General features: G+C 44.8%; 1 protein-coding gene across 2 annotated transcripts; it reads right to left on the bottom strand.

The window, feature by feature from the left end:
* Positions 1 to 3,512: 3,512 nt before the first annotated feature.
* Positions 3,513 to 23,048, bottom strand: cd83 (CD83 molecule). Of its 2 annotated transcripts, none has more exons than XM_052015620.1 (5): positions 22,934 to 23,048; positions 22,460 to 22,587; positions 16,177 to 16,405; positions 9,527 to 9,624; positions 3,513 to 9,232 (listed from the first exon to the last, which is right to left on the bottom strand). In XM_052015620.1, exons 1-5 carry the CDS (start codon positions 22,989 to 22,991, stop codon positions 9,125 to 9,127), a joined length of 621 nt encoding a protein of 206 aa, XP_051871580.1. In that variant the 5' UTR covers positions 22,992 to 23,048; the 3' UTR covers positions 3,513 to 9,124. The 2 variants fall into 2 exon arrangements, with proteins under 2 accessions (XP_051871580.1, XP_051871581.1); XM_052015621.1 differs by having other exon boundaries at positions 22,460 to 22,584; positions 22,934 to 23,020.
* Between the last annotated feature and the right edge of the window lie 540 nt (positions 23,049 to 23,588).

The following is a 23,588-nucleotide window of genomic DNA, read 5'->3' as shown; positions in this document are numbered from 1 at the left end:
GTACTATAACGGGCTTTGTTTTCCTTTTTTGTTCTAATTGGGTTGTTTCTTGTATAATTTTGTATAAATTATGTTGTTAATTTATGTTTTACTTGTGAATGTTGAGTTTCTATGCGGCTGCAATGCTACTGCAAGTAAGTTTTTCATTGCACTTGCATATGCATGTACTTGTGCATATGACAATAAACTAGACTTTGACTTTATATGGGACTTACTGTAGGTTTCTAGCCTGGGATGCTTCCATTTGCTGAGTCTAACTGCTGCATACTGATACTTAATTGGCAGGACTAAGTGTAGTATTAAACAACCTATCAACTCTGCATGTGGATTTCATCCGGTATTAGGGTCAGTACATAATCCAGTACTTTTGCACTGTCTGATCATGTTGCATCTTGTTACCTGGGTGAGAGGTGTAGTGCTCATGAGCAAGCAGGATAAGTATCCAAAAGGAATGAATTTCAGATCTTTGTGGAGAGGTCGGGGGAGTGGAACTAGCTGGATTGCTCCTACCTAGAGCCAGTACAGGCTTCACGGGCTGAATGGCCTCCTTCCCTGCTGTAATCCTTCTCATGTTCTTATGATTCTGTGCCATTCGGTGGCCAGTGATAGCATCACTTTAAGAAACATTTGCCCCATTTGTGCCTCTTCAGACCTGGGGTAATGTCATCCTCCAGTCGGGGTTCCCACTTCACCAAAGATCAGTTGTGCCCTTGCCCTGTCACATCCCTGAAAACTCCAATTTGTGTTTTCCTTCTCTTTTAGCCCCACTGGTTATTTTTTCTGCACCTCCCCTACAGTCTTTGCAAGAGCTGCCAACTTCAGGGATTAGGATCAAAAAGATTTCCTTTCTGTTTCTTTATGTGGCTTTTTTGTAAGTAATTACATTTTTCTTAGCAGAAAATAGGTGCACTCCAGGAAACACCTCAAAATAACACCAGCAATGTTAATGGAAGCAAAATTGGTGTAGGCAAATATTACTTTCTCTTTGCACTTGGGGTATCAGAAATGTAAACCTGTTCTTTATAAAGGTATTCATGCTTTTACCCACAACTACCACATGGAGGCAATCTTACTACATAAAGACCCTGCTGCATTGCAATAACCTAAACAGTATATTATCAGGAGGTCCCTCCTAGCCTGGAAAATTTGATTTCCAGAGTGCATATCAGGGACTTGATGAGACCTTAGAATTTTTAGTCCATTCATTTTTCATTTGGTCAGCTTTTGAACCTGAAGTTCTTGGAAACCCTATTCAAGAATCTCAATCCTGATGCATTTGAGTATCTGCACCATGTAGGAAATCCAGACTGAAGACTGGACAGTTCCTTCCATGGGGAAGAGCCAAGGGCCAGGAAGTTCCCAGTGTCAGCAAGGTTATTGTTGGAGGTTCATCAGTTAGCAAGATATGGAGACACTTCTCCAGACAAGTACCCATATACCCTGACCCCAACTACACTGATCCACCCCCAAACACAGATCCCACACACACAAGCAAACCCTGACCCACCCCCAAACACCTGGGCCTGTACTCAATGGAGTTCAGAAGGATGAAGGGGGGATCTCATTGAAACCTACTGGATTCTGAAAGGCCTGGATAGAGTGAATATAGAGAGGATGTTTCCACTAATAAGAGAGTCCAGGATCTGAGGGCACAGCCTCAGAATAAAGGGATGTCCCTTCATCAAGGTATTTACTTTATTGTCATTCACCCATACGCTATAAAAACACATGGAGGAACGAAATGTTGTTTCCCCCAGACTCATACAACAGAGGACGTACATAAAACTGAAGACATACAATAAATGCACACAAAAAAATTGTCCAAGTACAAATAATGCAAAAAATGGTATATACAGAATATAATTTAGTGCAGAGTTAGTGTAAAACCGAGTTAGACGAAGAAAATACAGAACTCATTGTGCTGTACTAATTGTATAAACATGTTCAGCAGCAGCCAAAGTTCTTATACGCTGTTGTGCAAACCAGGGCTTTTGATGCGGCATTTGTTTGAAACTGTCTCCAGGGTATTCAGGAGCCTGACAGCCTGGGGGAGAAAACTGTTGTACAGTCTAGTAGTTCTGGCCCGGATGCTCCGGTACTGCTTGCCAGATGGCAGTGGGACCGAGGTGAGGAGATGAGGAGGAATTTCATTAGCCAGAGGGTGGTGAATCTGTGGAATTTGTTGCCACAAGAGGGCTGTGGAGGCCAAGTCATTGGGTGTATTTGAGGCAGAGATTGATAAATTCTTGATTAGTAAGGAGGTTAAGGGTTACGGGAGGAGTCAGGATAATGGAATTGAAAAGAGATCAGCTGTGATTGAATACAGACACAAGAGAGATGGCATACACTGGAAATCTGGAGCAACAAACACAAAATGCTGCAGTAACTCAGCAGGTCAGGTAGCATCTATGGAGGGAAATCAGTCTTGGCCCAAAATGTCAACTGTTCATTTCCGTCCATAGATACTGCCTGACCTGCTGAGTTCCTCCAGCATTTTGTTTTCGTTAGTCTTGATTAAATGGCTTGATGGGTCAAATGGTCTAATTCTGCTCCTTATGGTCACACACACCCCACCCACACCGACTTGCCGCACACTGACTTGTCACTTACACACTGACTTTGGTGCCTTCATCCAAGCCATCTATATAGATTGCAAAAAGAGCTGACGCCCCAGCACTGATCCCTGTAGCACACCACTCATTATATCTTACCAACCATAAAGAGGCCCATTTATGGCTACTCTGTTTCCTGTTAGCCAGCTAATCTATATTTACCAATACGTTACCTCCTAGTCCATGAACTGTCACATTCCACAATAACCCTGGATATGAAATCTTATCAAATACATTCTAGATATTAGGGCATAACCATAAATTAATTCCTATTCATTACACTTTCACCATTTTTGAATGCCTTTCAATACCCTATCTGATGACATTTTAAAAAATTAAACTAATTAACATTGTTCTATGGTATTTGTTACTATATTTCATATTTTATGAATACATTAAAACTGCAATAACACATCAGGGCTCTGGTTCCTGTGCTCCCTTTAAATTCACCGGAGCCCTAGTTCCAGCACTCCCTTGAAACTGACTGGGACCCTGTTCCAACGCTCCTTTGAAACACTGGGTTCTCTTATCTATGCTCCCTTTAAACTCACTGGGACCCCATTTTTCCCTTTAAAATTACATTGGAAAATTTATTACACCATTGTGTAAAAGCTAACAAAAAAGTAAATTATAAGTGTGTTGCTGTATTAATAATAATAGCCAATGGTCTGGAAAATCAGCTAGTCCAGCACTACTAAAGTGTTAGATCTTACTATTCAAACAAAACTATCACTCTCAAAGCACAGTTGCTGAGGGGTAGTACCACAATGTTTCTCTGGGTGGTGCTACTGAGCAAAATTTAAATTGGTGGTGCACGACCTGTTGACAGGGTGGGACTGACAATTTGAATGACTTCTGAGGGCCAGTCATTTGATGGATGTTTTGTACTAACCACACATAGCCAGTTACTGATACTTTTTATTCAAGTGCATGAAGTTACAAATGCCAGAATTTGTTAACAACCCAATTTCTGTTCAACCACCATCAACAATGCTTTCATTATTTAAAGGCAGGGGATTATGACAGAGTATTTTGCTTGAAATAGTTTTGCAGCCCTTATCAGCTCAGGTGACCCAATTAGAGTTGTAGCCAGAAGATTTTACTATTACAGTAATTCCTTCATTTACAGCCACCTGATTTACAATTTTTTGCTATAACATCTTTGATTCCAAGGTCTTTGATTTATGAAGCTATTTTCTGCTGGTTGTTAGCATGTTAAGAAGCTGGGGTGGTGTTTGACTTTAAATAGTACTGTAGTCAGAAAGCTTTCAACACATGCACTGTGTTACAAAGACAGAATACATTATCAAATTGGATGCAATTTGCTGATCAGGAGCCCAAGTCAATAAAATTGCACATGCTTAGTTCATGATTTCTCTTCTGCAAATATTTCCTCTTAACTTGAACTAATTTAATACTTTAGTATGGCCAGATTTTTCCACACCAATCAGTGACTGGAATCATGTGTATGTAATAAGCTCAGAAGCACAGCTCAAGTTTGGAAAACAGAATAAATAAATAAATCGTGAAAGGGTAGGATTAGTGTAAAAAAAAGGGTGTTTGGTTGGCATGGACTCAGTGGGCCAAAGGGCCTGTTTCCATGCTGTATGTCTCTAGAATTGGTAGATCCACAAAGAGACTGAATGTTGGTGAGTTGATGAATCCACATAAGAAGATTCATTATTTTATTTGCACAGATTTGAAAACTTCAAGAGCAGGTGAAGATTTGTCTCACTTGCTTGTTAAGAGTTGTGCATAAGAAGAGCACACTTGCTGTGATCACATAGGGCAGGACCCCTGTCCATTAGTATTACCTAATGAAGGCCAGCAACATTGGGGAAGTGAATGCCTGAGAATGAAGTGGTTCCATCCTATTCCCTCGGATAGGTGATTTGCTTCTGATTATATAACCATAGTTGGTTCAAGGTCAATATTTAATCAGATAACAATCCCCTCCCCAATACAGAAGATCTACATCACTTCGCCAACTCAGACAGACCCACTGACCAAACTACTGGTGGACAATGCCATAATTATTTATTTACGTCCTTTCTAGTTAGAGTCATATAGCACAGGAGCAGGCCCTTTGGCCCACTGAGTCTGCACCTATCACCCATTTTCACTAATGCTGCCCTAGCTCACTCACTTACACACTTGGAGTAATTTACAGTGGCCAATTAAACAACTAACCCATTCATTTTTGAGATGTGGGAGGAACCCAGAGCATCCAGGGGAAAACCATGTGGGCACAGGGAGAACATGCAAACTCCACATAGGCAGCACCCGAAGTCAGGATTGAACCGGGGTCATTGGCACTACCACTGTGCCACCCTCACGTTCCCCACTTTCCTAAGATAGGGAATCATCATCTGGTGCAAGTTGTCGGCTGGTGCTGCTCTCCACCAGGAGGTGATAGTATATTTGTGGAAACGCATGATGGTGAAAAATAAATCCCTTTGAAATATCAATGTGCTCCCCTAAAGCTCATGGAAGGAGGCAACAAAAATGGAAGTGCATGAGGTAATAGATAATATGGAAGAGATCTTCCCACTATCTCCTGTATGGCCCCAACATCGTAGGATAAATATTGTCTTAATTTCCTGGTTCACTCTGATCCCCCAGATTCTGATGATTTAATAACAGATGGTACACATGACTTTCTTTAATACCTTACGTTTCCGAATTTAATGGCCAAAATGAAAATCTGCTAAAGTGATCATCAGGAAAAATCATTGAGGTGATTCATATGGAGAGAATTTTGTTTTGGAGCTAATGATAATAAACAGGTTGAAAGAGGCACACACCACCCAGCATGAATCATATCAATTATATTCTGCATGTTTTTCACTGTAAGTTTGCACTTCTCACCATCTATAGTGCTGCACGTCATGAAGACTTAATATCCAAAGGTCTATGCCTCTATAGCGCCTTAGCTGTGCCCTGTACACTGCAGAGAAAGGAAAAGCCAGTCATTTGAAATGATGGCTTTGCAATTCTGCATTTATGGTGCCAGCTGATGAGTAATCCTGTCAGAAGAGCTAAGTGGGAAAATGACCCCTAGAACGAGTCAGTTAGCAGCCCAGATGCTGCACACTTTGTGGTCTATGCAATTATGGAAAGCAGTCATTAATAAATGCCAACAATTGTGAAGAAGCCAACACTGTTTGGGCCTAACAATCGATCAGGCCTTGACAACTTCAAAACCAGTTGAAGGTATGAATTCTCCAATTCCCAAACAAGGAAGACTCTCTATTTTCCAGGAGGAGTCTGGAGGCCCAGATTCTCACTCCAACCAGATTAAGTAAATGGATTCTGAAATGAAGCAGCAGAAGATAAGTGGTTAACACAATGAAGCTGGAAAATAATTGGACAAAGGTATGGAGCAGACGAAGATAATCAATTAGAAGAATAAAGGCTTAACAAAGATAGACCTATTGGAAATGGTGCAGAAGTGAGATCACCATTGTGTAATGTTGGAACACACAGTGCAACCCTAAGTCAATCGTTGACTATTTGATATCTTCCTCTGGAGAGAACTAAGTAAAATATCATTGCGGTTAGAAGACCTACAAGGTATGTTATGCCTTGTAATGGAAGTTCAGAAGCAAGCCAGTCCTTTCTTGGCAGTCCCAATGAATTTAAACTACTCTGAAAGTCTAATAGAATGTTGGTCTTTATCAGAGGTGGTCTGCATAGGATACAGCTTGTGGACATTAAGTTGCCTCAGCTGCTGAGTGTTTCAAGCATTTTTCGTGTTTACGTGGTGAATGCCTTCAATATCCTCACTTCATTCTTTTCCCTGGCAGATTCCAAATAACCCTTATCTGTCGTGTAACAACTTTTCTGCAAGATCATTTTAAAAATACATTTTCAGGTAGTTAACTTATGTGCCTTGTGAGTGTTGGGGGTAGGTGGTACAACAGAGTGGATTATGATGAGTGGGATGGAGCAGGGGTGGGTGACTGAAGATGAGGTGGCAGGGTAGTGTTGGAGGGGCTGCTCTCAGCGATTGGAAATAGGGCAGAATGCAAAGAAACATAGAAAGATACAGCACAGAAACAGGCCCTTCACCCATTGATCATCAACCACCCACTTAGACTATTTCTACATTAATTCCTTTTAATGAAAGAGGGTACGAGTGGGAAAGGAGTCATGAGTGGAGCAGGGTTGTGGTGAGTGTGGAAGGGTTGATACGGGAAGAGGGTATGGTAAGTGGGGGAGAGAAGTCACGTCATCTATTTCATACTGTGCTTGGCATTACCTTCCAGGGCACTGATTTGTTAGCTTCAGTTCCAGCATTGTAGGTACGTATCCCCTATACTTTATAAAAGACATCGACTCAGGTTGCAGGTGGTTGTGGCAGGTACCTGATGTGAATCCCTGCCTCCACTGGTATGCACCAAGAGTTGTCCCAGAGCTCGGTGTGGAGAGGCTGCCTATGAGGGTTGGTGTTGGGCAGGCTGAGGTGAGTGGTGCAGTCACTCAGTGCTGAGATTCAGGGCTCAGGGCTGCAAACTGGTTACCACAGTGAGTGGGGGCCATTGATGGTGACTGACAGTGCCTGACCCTTGTATTGAGAAACCACCAGATCCTGTGGTCTCTCTCATCCACTCTTGCTGGATGTGAGGGAACTTGTGGCCTCTTCTTCCCTTGGTTTGGCTGCACACCAGCCTAAGGATTCCACTGTGGTAACAAACTCAGCAGCAGTCGCTGGGTACGGGACCTAGACAGTTTAGGAGAATGGGCAAGGAAATGGCAGATGAGATTCAATGTTGAGAAATGTGCAGTTGTACACTTTGGAAGCAGAAATAAGCGGGTAGATTATTATCTAGAAGGAGAGAAGATTGATAGTGCGGTAGTACAAAGGGACTTGGGGGTACTCGTACAAGATACCTTAAAAGTTAACCACCAGGTTGGATCGGTGGTTAAGAAAGCGAATGCTATGTTGGCATTCATCTCGAGAGGTATAGTTTATAAAAGTAAGGAAGTGTTGATGAGGCTCTACGGGGCGCTAGTGAGGCCTCATTCGGAATACTGTGCGCAGTTTTGGGCCCCACATCTTAGGAAGGATGTGCTGATGTTGGAGAGGGTTCAGAGGAGATTTACGAGAATGATTCCAGGAATGAAAGGGCTTAAGTATGATGAGCGTTTGTCGGCTCTTGGACTGTACTCGCTGGAGTACAGAAGGATGAGAGGGGACCTCGTAGCGACATTTAAAATGTTGACAGGTAAGGATAGAGTAGATGTGGCTAGGCTGTTTCCCTTGGTGGGCGTGTCCAGGACCAGAGGGCACAATCTTAGAATTAGAGGGTACAGTTTCAAGACAGAGATGAGGAGAAATTTCTTTACCCAGAGGGTGGTGAAATTGTGGAACTCCTTGCCACGCACAGCAGTGGAGGCCAGATCAGTGGGGGTATTCAAGGAGGAGATAGACAGATATCTAAATAGTCAGGGTATCAAGGGATATGGGGATAAGGCTGGAAAATGGGATTAGAATAGTTTTTTTTTTCTTTTCTTTTCTTCTTTTTTTCCCACCCCATTTCTTTTTCCCTTTTCCTTGGAGCAGACTCGATGGGCCGAATGGCCTGCTTCTGCTCCCTTGTCTTGTGATCTTGTGATCCCAAGCACCAAGTAAGGTTCTGTGTACAGCTGTACACTCCTAAACCGCACAGGCCATTCACTCCATCTGGTCCATGCATGCTCCTTGTGGAGTAACACCATCAGTCCTATTCTCCATACCCCTGCAATGCACACTCTCTCACACAGCTGCATCGCCATTAATTTAATTTAAGGTCAATTTAAGGTGGGCAATTAACCTGCCAACACAATTCATGGACCGGGGAGGAAACCCATGTGGTCAATGGAAGAATGTGCACACTCCACACATACAACACTGGTGGGTCAGGATTGAACCTGGGTTGCCAGTCCTCTGGGTGCTCCTGCTTCCTCCCACATTTCAGGGCTTGGCAGGTTACTTGACCAGTCTGGTGCAGGGTTTCAGAGAGGAGAGACCGCAGATGCCGGAATCTGGAGCGACGCACAATCTGCTGGAGAAACTCAGCGGCCGAGCAGCATCTGTGGGAGGAAAGGAACTGCGGACGTTTTGGGTCGAAACCCTGCATGAGTCCTGAAGCAGGGTTTCGTTGACAGTTCCCATTCCCCTCCACAGATGCTGCTCGACCCGCTGAGTTCCTCCAGCTGATTGTTTGCTGATGCACATTCCAGCATCTGCAGTCTTGTGTCTTAACAGGAAGTACCTGGCCAACTTCCCGATGAATGGGAGTTCAACAGGAAATGGGCACAGTACCTGCTTGTAAGAACACGTGTTGCTTGGTATGTTATTTGTGCACAAAAATCAGGTGTAGCTGAGTCCAGGAACCACTGGCAACTGTGTGCATCCTCATTTTGCCTCTGGCACTTGCAGTGGGCCTGGTGTGCAAGCCTTCCATCCAACCAAGTCACTCCAACCTTTCCCTGGTGGAGCTGCTCATCTTCATGCCATCAGCATAGAGTCACGTTACGGTGAGTATGTTGTCCCTGAATGGTCCCTGAATTTGACTGGAATCCCTCAAATCCTTGCTGATCAGTTTTGTGTAGTCTTCTTTTCCTGTGATCCTTTTCTGGAAATGGAAGGGGGTGGGGGGAGAGGAGGAAACATAGCACATTGTCAGAAACAATACTAATTTCACTTTCAATCCAAAGTTACAAACCTAATGCTACTCATTCCCCTTTGCTTACAAAGTCTGTCTATGGTTATAATAGATTGTCACTTTGTTAACACCTTTGTCACTAGAGAATGCTAGTAGGAGCATCAGTTCAACTGCAAGGTTCTAGGTACCTTCAACAGCAGTGCTCTCCTGTCTGTGACCGATAAGGAGGAACTGTTTTAAAAGTACAAATGAAAGCTAACTTACCTTGATCATAAGATATAAACACAGTAAAGAAAGTAGGCACAATCCACTTGCTATGGATAGTATCATCATCCAGTCCATACTTTCTGAGCTTGCACCACCTAGACAAGAACAAAATTCACCTCAGTTAAAACCAGGTAGCACATGATGTAATAGGCATCATTTTCAGCTACACAGAAAATGACATTTTTCCAGCCGTTTGGAGACTTTTGAGCTTTGGAGCCCTTGGGTTGCTTGTCAGGTGATATTTTCAGCCAGTGCAGAAATAACCCATACTTAATGTAACACAGGAGGCCACCCATCTCCCATCAGTCTCTGGTGGCATCCGTTAGTCTCGCAAGACCATGGATCTGCGCATGGAGAGTCTTGCGTCAGTCGGTAGTGGTAGAGCAGCGTCTGTTGTGACTGTAGAGGCCTACACGGGAGTGACAGTCTCTCTCACGCATGCTCATCAACTCCCCTTTGATTCTTTTTGCCACTCACCTACACTAAGGGGTAATTTACAGATGCCCATTAACCTACCAGCGCAACTTTGGATGTGGAAGCAAACTAAAATACTCAAGGGAAACCCACATGATCACAGAGGGAACATGCAAACTCCATGCAGACTGGACCCAAGGTCAGGATTGAACCCAGGTGTGGAGGCACCTGCATTAACTGCTGTGCCTCTGCTCTGTCATGCCAGTCTCAATGCAAAGGACAAATCAAAGCTCTGCAGTCATGTCACATCTGGTCTACTTGATGGTGGTCAACTAAACAGGCTCCAAGAACAATGGCAGAGCCCAGCGTGCGAGTTCCAAAGACTGAAGCAAACGTATTTGGCCAGAAGTGCCAAGTAGATGATCTATAATGTCTTCACCCCTAAAGTGCCCGCATCACACAAGCCAGTCCGCAGCCAATTCACTTCACTCCATTTGATGTCAAGCAATGGCTGAGTGCGTTGGATACAGCAAAGGCTATGGCATTGGACAATCTTCAGCTGTAGTACTGAGGTCTGCCCTCCAGAACTAGCTGCGCCTCTAGTCATCCTGTTCCAGTACAATTACAACCGTGGCATTTACGGGAGGTGTCTCAATTTAAGGAGCAGGTGCTGTCTCTCCCCAGCAATGGCCCCTACTCACTGTAGTGACCAGGGTGCAGCCGGGAGCCCTGAATCTCAGCGCTGAGTAACTGTACTACTCACCCCAGTGCCCAACATCTAAACCGAGCTGTGGGACAATTCTTGGTGTGTGCCAGTGGAGGCAGGGATTCATGTCAAGTTCCTGCCACAACCCTGTGCAGCCTGAGTCGATATCTTCTAAAAAGTACGGAGGATACATAACTACACTATTTGGACTGGAGGTAGCAAATCAGTGCTCTGGAGGGTAATGCCGAGCATAGTACCAGTGTGCATAACAGATGGCACGACAACTCTCTCCCATTCACCACACCCCTTTCCCACACCAACCCCTCCACGCTCATCACAACCCTGCCCCACTCACAACCCTGTTCCCACTCATACCCACTTCCCCAATTACCACAACCCTGCCCCACTCACAACCCCATTCCTAATCACAGCCCCAATCTTACTCCTTCCCTCCTCACCACAACTGCTTACCCCACAAAGCATAACTGCTTGGGAGTGTTGAGTGGTTACCACAGACCCCTAAACAGTCCAAAGAAACTGGAAAGCAAATTTGCAGATACATTTCTGACAAAGTGCAAAGTATTAATGCTGTATTTTAATAACCCAAATATTAACTTGGTCCAGTCAGAGTACAGGATTTGTAAACTGCCTTCGGGAAAACTTTCTAAGTTAGGAACATTGGTAGAAGTGCACAGTTCTTGTGGAGACAAAGACCCATGTTCACACCAAGGACACCCTCCAGCATGTTTGGGAACACAGTGGTGCAGCTGGTAGATCCGCCACCTTGCAGATCCAGTGACCTGGGTTCAATCCTGACCTTGGGTGCTGTCTTTGTGGAGTTTGCATGTTCTTTCTGGGACCAAGTGGGTTTCCTCCAGGTGCTCTGGTTTCCGCCCACATCCCAAAGATGTGTGGGTTGGTAGGTTAATTGGTCAGTGTAAAGTGTCACAAGTGTGAGGGTGAGGGGTAAAATCTGGTGAGAGTGAATGGGAATGTGGGTAGAACAAAGGATAGGATGAGTGCAGAAGGGTGGTTGATGGTCAGCATGGACTCGGTGGGCCGAAGGGCCTGTTAAGGTGCTGTATCTCTCTATGACTCTCTGTTGTGTAGCACCCACAATTAAACTGAATGGGACAGATCTGGCAGCTCAAAACTGAGCATCCAAAAGGTGCCATGGAACCATCAGCTGCAGCAGAAATGTCCACCACCTCAACCGGTAATGCCACGACCCAACATATCCCTCACTCTCCCATTGTGCCAGGCATTTAACCCTAGTTCAACGAGGAGTAAAGAAGGTCATGCTGGGAACAACACCTGGCATACCTCAAGATGAGATGCCAACCAGGCAAAGCTGCAACACGGGGCTACACATGTGCTAATCTGCATAAAGAGCACGCAACAGGCAGAGCTAAGCAAACCCAAATCCAATGGATTGGACCAAAGCCTTGCAGTCCTGCCACATCCAGTTGTGATGGTAGTGTACAATTGAACAGCTAATAGAGAAGGAAGAAGCAGGGATAGCCCGATCATCAGTGATGGCAGGAGCAAGACATGAGTGCTAAAGACAAAAGTGCCGTCTGGATGAGCCATTGTGACTCTTTCCCAAAAATCCCCGCCAATATCCCCACCATCACAGAAGCCAGCTTCAGCCAATTTGGTTCACTCACTGATATTAAGAAAAGGCTAAATCCACCAGATACAGCAAAGGCTATGGGACCAGACAATATACCAGCTGTACCTCTGAAGGTCTGCACCCCAGAATTAGCTGCACTTCTAGCCAGGCTGTTCCAGTATATTCACTACTTTGGGATCTAGAGAGCAACGTGGAAAATTGCCCAAGTGTGTCCTGTTCACAAAAAAACAGGACAAATCCAATCTGGCTAATCAGTCTACTCTCAATCAGCAGTAAAGTGGTGGAAGGTGGCATTGACAGTGCTAGCAAGCAGCACTTTCTCCCAATAACCTGCCCATTGATACCCAGCTTGGGTTCCACCAGGACCACTCACACCCAGACCTCAACACAGACTTGGTGCAAATGTGGACTGAAGACTGAATTTCAGACGTGAGGTGGGGGTGGCTGCCCTTGAGAGAAAGGCAGGATTTGACCATTTATGATATGAAGGAGCCCTGGTAAAATTGAAGTCAACAAGCATCAAAAGGAAAACAATTCAGTGGTTTGAGTCGTACCGTGTACAAAGGAAGAGGTTGTGGTTGTCGGAGGTCAATCATCCCAGCCTCAAGACATCACTGCAGGTGTTCCTCAGGGCAGTGAACTAGGCCCAACCACCTTCAGCTGCTTCATCAGTGACCTTTCTTCCAACATAAGGTTAGAAGTGGGGACGTTAGTTGATGATTGTACAATGTTCAATATTATTCACAGCTGTTCAGCAAATGAAGCAGTCCATGCCTGCACGTAGCAAGATCTAGACAACATTCAGGCATGGGCTGATAAGTTACATTTGAGCCACCAAAGTGCCAACTAAAGAGAGCATGACCACCCATCCTTGACATTCAATGGCATCATCATTGACAAGTGCCCGTTAACAACATCCAGGGGGGTCCACCACTGGCCAGAACCCAAACGAACCATCCACAAAAAAACTCTGGCCATAAGCACAGGCAGAGACCAAGCCAGGACTGTGACAGAACACTCTCCACTTGCCTTGATGAATGCAGCTCCAACAGAACTCAGTAAGTCTGACACTATCCAGGACAGAGCAGCATACATGACTGACATCTCATCCACCATCCCAAATATTCATTCCCTCTACCACAAGCACAAAGAGTACTATCTCAAAATACACTGCAGTTAGGCTGCTCCAACAGCTCCTCCAATCTCTACCTCCAAGAAGGGCAAGGGCAGCACGCGCGTGGAAACACCACCACCTCTAGATTCCCCTCACACACCATCCTGGCTTGGAACCATATCGCTGGTCCTTCTTTGTTACTGGGTAACTCCCTCCCCTACTGCACTGTGGAAGCACCTTCACTGGCAGGCTTGCAAAGGTTCACCGCCACCTTCTCAAGAGAGCAATTAGGAACGAACAATCAGTGCTGGCCTTGTCAGCCACGCTGGATCCCGCGATATGAATAAATTAAAAATAACTCAGAACCAAGGGTAGAAATTCTTCCTCTGTCACATGTGCTCAAGGAATGGGGGCCTGAATTGCACAGGCAGCTGCTACTATCTGTGCATTTAGTGCTAGCAGGTGGGGCCTAATTTCCACCCAAAATCTCTGGAATGGGATTTGAACGTACAACTGTTTGGCTCTAAAGCAACACTGCTACCAACTGAGCCCAGCGTGGACATCACTGGATTCAGCCAGACCCGATTTCCTGAACTACCAAACCCAACCCCCACCTTGGCTGACTGTATTTCACACACTTGGGTGAGGTACCAGAGTGTACAAAGTGAGCCATCAACACCTTCAGAAGAACTAGCATGGAAATTTAAGAGCCACGATAACATATAATGAGAGGAGTTCAGAATTACATATTAAATCTATCACATCAATTGTCTGTCAACGGCTGCGCAACTGCTCTCACTATCAATGAGAGCAAGCTGTAACCATGGCAACTCCTTCACTGTAACTGGCCTTGAGTTAACAAAAACACACTGCAGTGTAAAAACAGAAAAATCTTCACTAGGGCAGCAACTGATCCATTAAAGGAGTCCAGGGAAAATAGTACCCAGCCCCTCACTTCTGTTCTGCCATTTGATAAGATTACAGCTGTTCTGTAACCTCTTCTGTAACCGTATTCCCATCTACCTGTGATAACCCTTCACCCCCTTGCTTATCAAGTATCCATCCAACTCTGCCTTCAAATAGTCAAAGACTCTGGGCTGTTGGAGCAAGTTTTGCTTTGCCATTTTATCTGGTCTTTCCACTTGTCATTCTCTCCTCTCATGCCTTCGGTGTTTCATTTCCTCGATTCCTTTCATTGTGCCTGTGCATGTCATTTGTGCCTTTTCTGGTTTTTATAGCTGAATTATCAGCTGATGCAGAGACAGATGCTGCCAAGCTTCCCGCCCCCCATTGCCACCATGTCCCAGTCAACTGCTAATTGATCTCCGATCTGTGTTGCCTAGTTACATCTCCCTTAGGCATACATGGATCTAGGGTCAGCAAGAGAGCAAACTTTGCATGAGGAACCATTCTGTTGAAACCTTGCTTGGGAATAATCAGTTCTGAGCGTCACTCCTGTGTCTGTCCATAATGCCATTAGAACTTCAGTTGTGTCAACTTAGTAGTAAACATTCCCTCTTTCAACAGCTGAAGAGTTAACATCGCCTACTATTGTAGATTGAACGATTCTGTACCTCTGATGCAGATACCATGTGCTAGGATAACAGAAAGGATTTCAGGAAACCAAAGGCATTATTTCTATATACAGTGGCATGCAAAAGTTTGGGCACAACTGGTCAAAATTTCTGTTACTGTGAATAGCTAAGCGAGTTGGAGAGGTGTTCTTTTCATGAAATTCTGCACCCTTTTTGCTCCAAACATAGCTTTGCTCATTGTAGCCAAAAAATTCTATTTTAACTTCATCAGTCCACAGGACTTGTTTCCAAAATGCATCAGGCTTGTTTAGATGTTCCTTTGCAAATTTCTGATGCTGAATTTTGTGGTGAGGACGCAGGAGAGTTTGGAGAAAAAAGGGTGCAGAATTTTATGAAAAGAACACCTCTCCAACTGTTAAGCACAGGGGTGGATTGATCATGCTTTGGGCTTGTGTTGCAGCCAGTGGCACGGGGAACATTTCACTGGTAGAGGGAAGAATGAATTCAATTAAATACTTGCTAATTCTGGAAGCAAACATCACACCGTCTGTAAAAAAAAAGCTGAAGATGAAAAGAGGATGGCTTCTACAACAGGATAACAATTCTAAACACACCTGAAAATCCACAATGGACTACTTCAAGAGGCACAAGCTGAAGGTTTTGCCATGGCCCTCACTGTCCCCCGACCTAAACATCATCGAAAATCTGTGGATAGACCTCAAAAGAGCAGTGCATGCAAGACGGCCCAAGAATATCACAGAACTAGAAGCCTTTTGCAAGGAAGAATGGGCGAAAATCCCTCAAACAGGAATTGAAAGACTCTTAGCTGGCTGCAGAAAGCATTTACAAGCTGTGATACTTGCCAAGGGGGGTGATACTAAGTACTGACCATGCAGGGTGCCCAAACTTTTGCTTTGAGCCCTTTTCCTTTTTTGTTATTTTGAAACTGTAAAAGATGGAAATAAAAAAGTAATCTTGCTTAAAATATTAAAGAAATGTGTCATCTTTAACATTATGCCTTTTGGAAATCAGGTCATCTTTTACTCGCTTAGCTATTCACAGTAACAGAAACTTTGACCGGGGTGCCCAAACTTTTGCATGCTGCTGTATGGACAGAATGCCTCTGGATCTGTGCTCCTATGAACAAGGACTACTCATTCATGTATCAGTCTGGTGACAATAGCTGTACTGTTCTTTAACCCACATGGTAACTTTAAACTTGTTACAAGGTAATGACCTACTTACCCATTTCTTTCACTATCACAAATCCCTTCTTATTTTCTTCTCCGATTGGTGCCCACAAGGAACAATGGTACGTTCCCATGTCTTCACTGGAGATATTGTAAATAATCAAGGTATAGGGTCTGAAAGATGACAATTCAACTGATGTGGTGCAACCTCGATACTTCCGGGGAGTTTTCTCATTGAAATTCTTTAGAATAATTCCTGATAACCTGATACCATCGTCAGCTACCTATTAAAGCGTAAACAGAACAGGGAGACTTAAACAGTACTGAACGATTTTCCATTTAGAGCTAATGAACCATTGCAACAAGTAAACATGGTGGAGAGAGTAGAGGAATAGGACAGCAGTTAGTGCTGCTGCCTCACAGCTCCAACAACCTGGGTTTGGTCCTTACGTCCGGTCCTGTCCGTGTGGAGTTTGCACGTTCTCCCTGTGAATGTATGGGTTTCCCTTTGGGTGCTCCAGTTTCCTCCCACACCCCAAAGGTGTGCAGGTTGGTGGGTTTATTGGCCACGGTAAATCACCCCTAGTGTAAACGGGTGGTAGAAAATTGACGGGAACGTGGGGAGAATATGTCACAGGGAAAATTAGCGGGGGAATGAGATTGCTCTGTGAGCTGGCAAGACTCGATGGGCCAAAAGATATGCTTCTATGTTGTTAGAAAATATGGAAATATCATTTTTTGCCTTGCAAAGAGTCAGCACAAGTATGGTGAACTGTGCTTTAATTCAAGAACTCTGCCTCTAGCCTGGTCTTTTTAAGCAAGTTGAACTGTTGTTTATGGTATATTCAAAAAATATTTTTATTATCTTTCAATTCATAAATTCTGATTGGGTTTTGTGGAAAGTGAGCTGCACTAAGTACAAGCAGTAATTATAGAAAGAAGCTAATTAAAATAAAGAATGCAATGCTTAAAATTAATATATTGCAATGTATGTATTGCCAACTTTTTACAAACTGCCACATCAGAACTGTGCTTGTGGGTGCATATTTGTTTTGAAGTAACTTTAGATTGGTAACCTAGCTATTCTTTTTACACAACTGTAATCAAACAACACATTCAAGATCAATTAGAGCACAATCAAGGACCTTTATAACTCTTGTTCATTGTGTTTAGTCTACTGAAGCAACAAAAAAAATGTTAGACATCCCAAGGCTCAGCCAGTAACAGTAAACCACCTTTGCTGGTTAGTAGACTAGATCTTTTTGGTTCCCATTATTTTATTGTATACAGCAAAAGGCACAAACAGTTTGTTTTGAGTAGGTTGCTGAGCATAACAAATACTATGATGTCTCTTATATCCTTCAGATCAAACAGCACCTCCATATTCCCTTAGAATTATTGATACTCAGTACTAATAAGATCATAAGAGATAGGAGCAGAATTAGGCCATTTAGCCCTTCGAATCTGCTCCACCACTTGATCGTGGCTGATTTGCTTTTCCCTCTCAACCCCTTCTCCTACCTTCTCCCCATAACCTTTTACACCCTTACTAATCAAGAACCTATCAACCTCCGCTTTAAATATACCCAATGACTAGGCCTCCACAGCTGCCTGTGGCAATGAATTCCACAGATTCACCACCCTCTGGCTAAAGAAATCCCTCCTCATCTCTGTTCTAAAGGGACATCCTTCTATTCTGAGGTTGTGCCCTCTGGCCCAAGACTCTCCCACTACTGGAAACATCCTCTCCACATCCACTCTATCCAGGCCTTTCAATATTCAGTAGGTTTCAATGAGATCCCCCCTCATCTACTAAGCTCCAGTGAGTACAGGCCCAGAACCATCAACCGCTCCCCATACGTTAACCCTTTCATTCCCGGGAACATTCTTGTAAACCTTCTCTGGACCCTCTCCAACACCAGCACATCCTTCCTTAGATATGGGGCCCAAAACTGCTCACAATACTCCAAACGTGGTCTGACCAACGTCTTATAATCCTCAGCATTATATCCTTGCTTTTATATTCTAGTCCTCTTGAAATGAATGCTAACATTGCATTTGCCTTCCTTACTACCGATTCAACCTGCAAGTGAACCTTTAGGGGGTCCACCATTTGTTGAAAATTAAGAACAGGAAAAAAATGCTGTAGAAAGCTGCAGCTGTAGAAAGGGAGGACATCCTGGAGGGATCGTCTACTGAGTCAGTGTGGGAGGAAGTCAGAAACAGAAAGGGAGTGATTACTCTATTGGGAGTGTTCCACAGACCCCCTAATAGCAGCAGGGACACTGAGGAGCAGATCGGAAGGTTTTGGAGAGGTGTAAAAATAACAGGGTTGTTGTCAATGGTGATTGCAACTTCCCTAATACTGATTGGCACCGCCTTAGTGTAAAGGGGATGGATGGTGCAGAGTTTGTTAGGTGTGTCCAGGAAGGATTCCTGACACAGTATGTGGACAGGCCGACTAGAGGAGAGGCCTTACTGGACCTGGTACTAGGCAATGAGCCTGATCAGGTTTCAGATCTCTCGGTGAGAGAGCATTTTGAAGACAGTGACAATAACCCCTTGACCTTTACCATAGCCATAGGGATAGGAGCAGATGATATGGGAAAGTATTTAAGTGGGGGAGGGGGAATTATGATGCTATTAGGCAGGAACTTGGGAGTGTAAATTGGGAAGAGATGTTCTTGGGGAAGTGCACAGTGGAAATATGGAGGTTGTTTAGGGAGTACCTGCATGGGGTTCTAGATAGGTTTGTCCCATGGATGCAGGGTAAGGATGGTAGAGTGAAGGAACCATGGTTGACAAGAGACATAGAATATCTCGTCAAGAGGAAGAAAGAAGCTTACCTAAGGTTTAGAAAGCATGGATCAGACAAGGCTCTGGAGAGTTACAAGGTAGCCAGAAGGGAGCTTATGAATGGATGTAGGAGAGCTAGAAGGGGACATGAGAAGGCCATGGTGAGTAGGATTAAGAAAAACCCCAAGGTGTTCTACACGTACGTGAAGAATAGGACGATGACCAGAGTGAGGGTAGGACCGATCAGAGATAAAAGAGGAAACATGTACCTGGAGTCGGAAGAGGTAGGGGAGGTCCTTAATGAATAGTTTGCTTCAGTATTTGCCAGTGAGAGGCCTTGACGTTTGTGAGGATGGCATACAACAGGCTGATATGCTAGGGCATGTCGAAGTGAAGAAAGAGGATGTGCTGGAACTTTTGAAAAACATTAGGATAGATAAGTCACCAGGGCCGGATGAGATATATCCAAGGTTATTACAGGAAGCGAGGGAAGAGATTGCTGCGCCTTTGGCGATGATCTTTGTGTCCTCACTGGACACAGGAGTAGTGCTAGATGATTGGAGAGTGGCAAATGTTGTTCCTTTGTTCAAGAAAGGGAGTAGGGATAACCCTGGGAATTACAGACCAGTGAGTCTTACTTCAGTGGTGGGCAAATTACTGGAGAAGATTCTTAGAGACAGGATTTATGGGCATTTGGAGAAGCATTGGCTGATTAGGGACAGTCAGCATGGCTTTGTGCGGGACAGGTCGTGCCTCACGAGCCTGATTGCATTTTTTGAGGATGTGACAAAGCACATTGATGAAGGTAGAGCAGCGGATGTGGTGTACATGAATTTTAGTAAGGTGTTTGATAAGGTTCCTCATGGAAGGCTCATTCAGAAAGTCAGGAGGCATGGGATCCGGGGAAACCTGGCTGTGTGGATTCAGAATTGGCTCGCCTATAGAAGGCAGAGGGTGGTGGTAGATGGAGCGTATTCTGCCTGGAGGTCAGTGACCAGTGGTGTTCTGCAGGGATCTGTTCTGGGATCCCTGCTCTTTGTGGTTTTTATAAATGACTTGGATGAGGATGTGGAAGGGTGGGTTAGTAAGTTTGCAGATGGCACAAAGGTTGGTGGTGTTGTGGATAGTGTAGAAGGTTGCTGTAGGTTACAACAGGACATTGATAAGATGCAGAGCAGGGCTAAGAAGTGGCAGATGGAGTTCAACCCTGAAAAGTGTGAAGTGATACACTTTGGAAGTTCAAATTTGAAGGCAGAATGCAAGATTAGTGGCAGGACTCTTGGCAGTGTGGAGGAACAGAGGGATCTTGGGGTGCACGTTCATAGATCCGTCAAGGTTGCCGCACAGGTCAATAGGGTTGTTTAGAAGGCATATGGCGTGTTGGCCTTCATTAGTCGGTGTATTGCGTTCAACAGCCATGAGTTAATGTTGCAGCTCTATAAAACTCTAGTTAGACCACACTTGGAGTATTGTGTTCAGTTCTGGTTGTCTCATTATAGGAAGAATGTGGAAGCTTTAGAGAGGGTGCAGAGGAGATTCACCAGGATGCTGCCTAGATTGGAGAGCATGTCTTATGAGGAAAGGTTTAGTGAGCTGGGGCTTTTCTCTTTGGCGAGAAGGAGGATGAGAGGTGACTTGATAGAGGTGTACAAGATGATAAGAGGCATAGATCAAGAGGATAGTCAGAGACTTTTTCCCAGGGTGAAAATGGCTAACATGAGGGGGCATAATTTTAAGGTGATTGGAGGAAGGTATATGGGGGATGTCAGAGATAAGTTTTTTTACACAGAGAGTGGTGGGTGCCTGGAACGCACTGCCGGCAGAGGTTGTGGGGGCAGATACATTGGGGACATTTAAGAGAATCTTAAATAGCCACATGAATGATGGAAAAATGGAGGGCTATGTTGCGAAGGAAGGGTTAGATAGATATTAGAGCCACAGGGATAAAATATCAGCACAACATTGTGGGCTGAAGGGCCTGTACTGTGCTGTAATGTTCTATATTCTATGTTCTAAATGCAATCCCATATTCCTGTGATCAAATAGAAGTATTGCATGCAGGCACCAGCCTACACATGAACAACCACAGGGCATGTATGCAGATGAAAATTCAGCATAATAGGTACACAGCAACAGCCAAATGGAAAATGATGTTACCTTTCCAGAAAATGTAATATAATTCTAAATGCTGTTCACCACAAGTTGTGGCATTGCTAAATGATTAACTACCTGGGTAGGCTTCTCTGTTTGCTTCCTGTCTAAAATATACTGCCTCTAAGTTTAACATTTAGAAACATACTGCTTGTTTCCACTGCAAATATACAACCATGTTTATTCTTCTCTGCAATTTAAAACCAGGAACAATGCTAGAAACAATGGAACTGTCCAAAGTATTTTTAGGGTTTCTTGACCGTAAGCAGGGTCTTTTTTGGTGGTTTTGTGAAATCCCCACCCACTTTTTGAAAAGAATTTCAAGCACTTTATCTGTTGCATTTCCTCATATTGCCAAATGAAAATTACTCAGAAAAACCCCAAAATATTACTAATTTCCTTCTCAAATTTACTGCATTATTGGGAGTCTTGGCCACTGTCCAGCTTGAAGGAAATGATCCCATGTCATTTTCTGCAGTATCATTAGTATCCTGTCTAAAACCTCTCTCAACCAATTCACCATGACAGATCATTGACCTCATTTACTGTTTTCTGCAGCCTATGAATCACCACCATTTTTCTTTTCTATTTTTCTTGGGATCTGAGCATCACTGGCAAGGCCAGCATTTATTGCCCATCCCTAAGTGCCCTTGAGAAGGTGGTGGTAAGCCACTCTCTTGAACCACTGCAGTCCTCCCAGAGGTGCTCCTGGAGTGCTGTTGGGGAGGGAGTTCCAGGATTTAGAACCAGAGATGATGAAGGGGGTGACAACATATTTCCAAGGGGGAGGGGAAGATGGTGTGCACCATGGAGGGGGGCTGTCAAGGAGGTGGGTTCCCATGCACCTGCTACCCTTGTCCTTCTTGGTGGTAATGTTGGAGTGGCCTGGGCAAGGAACTGCATGTATTTTGTGGATGGTCCACACTGCACTGGTGGTGAATGAAATGAATGTTTCTGGGGTGGTGGATGGTAGGAGGCTGCTTTGTCCTGGAGGATGCCCAGCTTCTAATTTAAGACCTGGATGGCTGAGCAGAAATTAAGGGTCTCGCTGCAGGTTAACCTTGGGCAAGTCACTGCCCCCGCCCCCCCCCCCCCCCCCCCCGGAGTGGGCACCGCGCTAGGTTAGCAGTTCGATGACATTCGGATTCTGCCTGCTCATAAACAGAAGAAATCTCTGCAAGCAGCTGGCCAACAAAGAGGCAGCGCAATGTTTAAGGCACAATGCCATGATGTGTTCAGGTAGAGCGGGATGTTCTCCTGAATTTCCTCCCTCCTTCACATCAGGTTATAGATTTTTGAGCACCGATGCCCAAAGTTGCTCCCCGTTAACTGCATCATCAGCAGAGACCAGCAGTGTTCCATACCAACGCAGCAACAGCAATTCTATGTACCTTGTACCAGCTGATACCATGGTACTGGACCTCATTCTTCTCCTGGGCTTCACAGGGTAACCTCGCCTCCTCGCCCAGTTGTACAGCAATTTCCCTCGTCCCCTCTGCACCGAGGTAGAGGAGCACTGCTTCGGTGGTGAGAAATCAAAGGTTAGGAATCAAGATGTAACAAGGAACACAGGCAAAAGCTGGAGGAGCTCAGCTGGTCAGGCAGCATCTGTAGAGGCAAAGGGATAGTTGCTATTTCGGGTCCAGACCCTGCACGATATCGACCATCCCTCTGCCCTCGCAGATGCTGCTCAACTTGCTAAGTTCCTTCAGCAGATTGTTTGTTGCTTCAGATTCCAGCGCCTGCAATCTATTGTGTCTGCAAAGTAAGGAAAGCTCCCGCCAGCGAAGCAACGTCTCTAACTAAAGCTAAGCGAATATAGGACAAGTCGCACTGCAGCCAGAATAGAGCAAAAATATAAATACCAGAGTGCAGCGTTAAGATGACAAACGCGTTCACTGTCGAGCCGAGCAGCAGTTCCATGGTCACAGTTACTGCGGGAAACTGGGCGATTCAAAATTAGGGCGGCTTTAAAGTCAACGTATACTTTCGTTTCGCTTAAGTTTCGTTTTCCTAGAAGTACGTAGGGCAGAAGAATCGAAACTTAAAGTCAGGAAGTGTTTATTATACAGTGTAATGAAGGGGTGTCATCAGCCCCACCTCTCCGGCCTCCTCCCCCCATGCTCTCCAGACTTGAGGACCCTCACCCCCTACCCCCGTGACCCGCCCCATCCAGTGCTCTCTGGATTGAGTGGGGATGTTGAGCAGGTGGAAGCGCCCTCTGCATGACAGGGCTCCTACCCCAGCACCTTGGGGTGTACCAGAGGACCTTGGAAACACTGCAATTTTGTGACCACCCTGCAGTCGGCTGGGGTCCAGGGTCCTCCTCAACCTTCTCCTCCCAGTGGCTGAAGGGCTACTCCCCAAATCGCAGTGTGGATTCCATCCAACTATAGGTACATTGAGCATGATATTCACCACCCAATAACTCCAAGAGAGCCGCATCAGTCCCTGTGATTTGACCCAAGTGTGTAGCAGAGTGGTAGAATCTAGAGGAAAGTTTGTGGGAATGTGGGGAGA

This window comes from Pristis pectinata, chromosome 5 (assembly GCF_009764475.1).
Source record: "Pristis pectinata isolate sPriPec2 chromosome 5, sPriPec2.1.pri, whole genome shotgun sequence".
In the NCBI taxonomy this organism is placed as follows: Eukaryota; Metazoa; Chordata; class Chondrichthyes; order Rhinopristiformes; family Pristidae; genus Pristis; species Pristis pectinata.
Note: the sequence above shows the minus strand (reverse complement) of the source record. Positions and strands in the feature narration are given on the sequence as shown.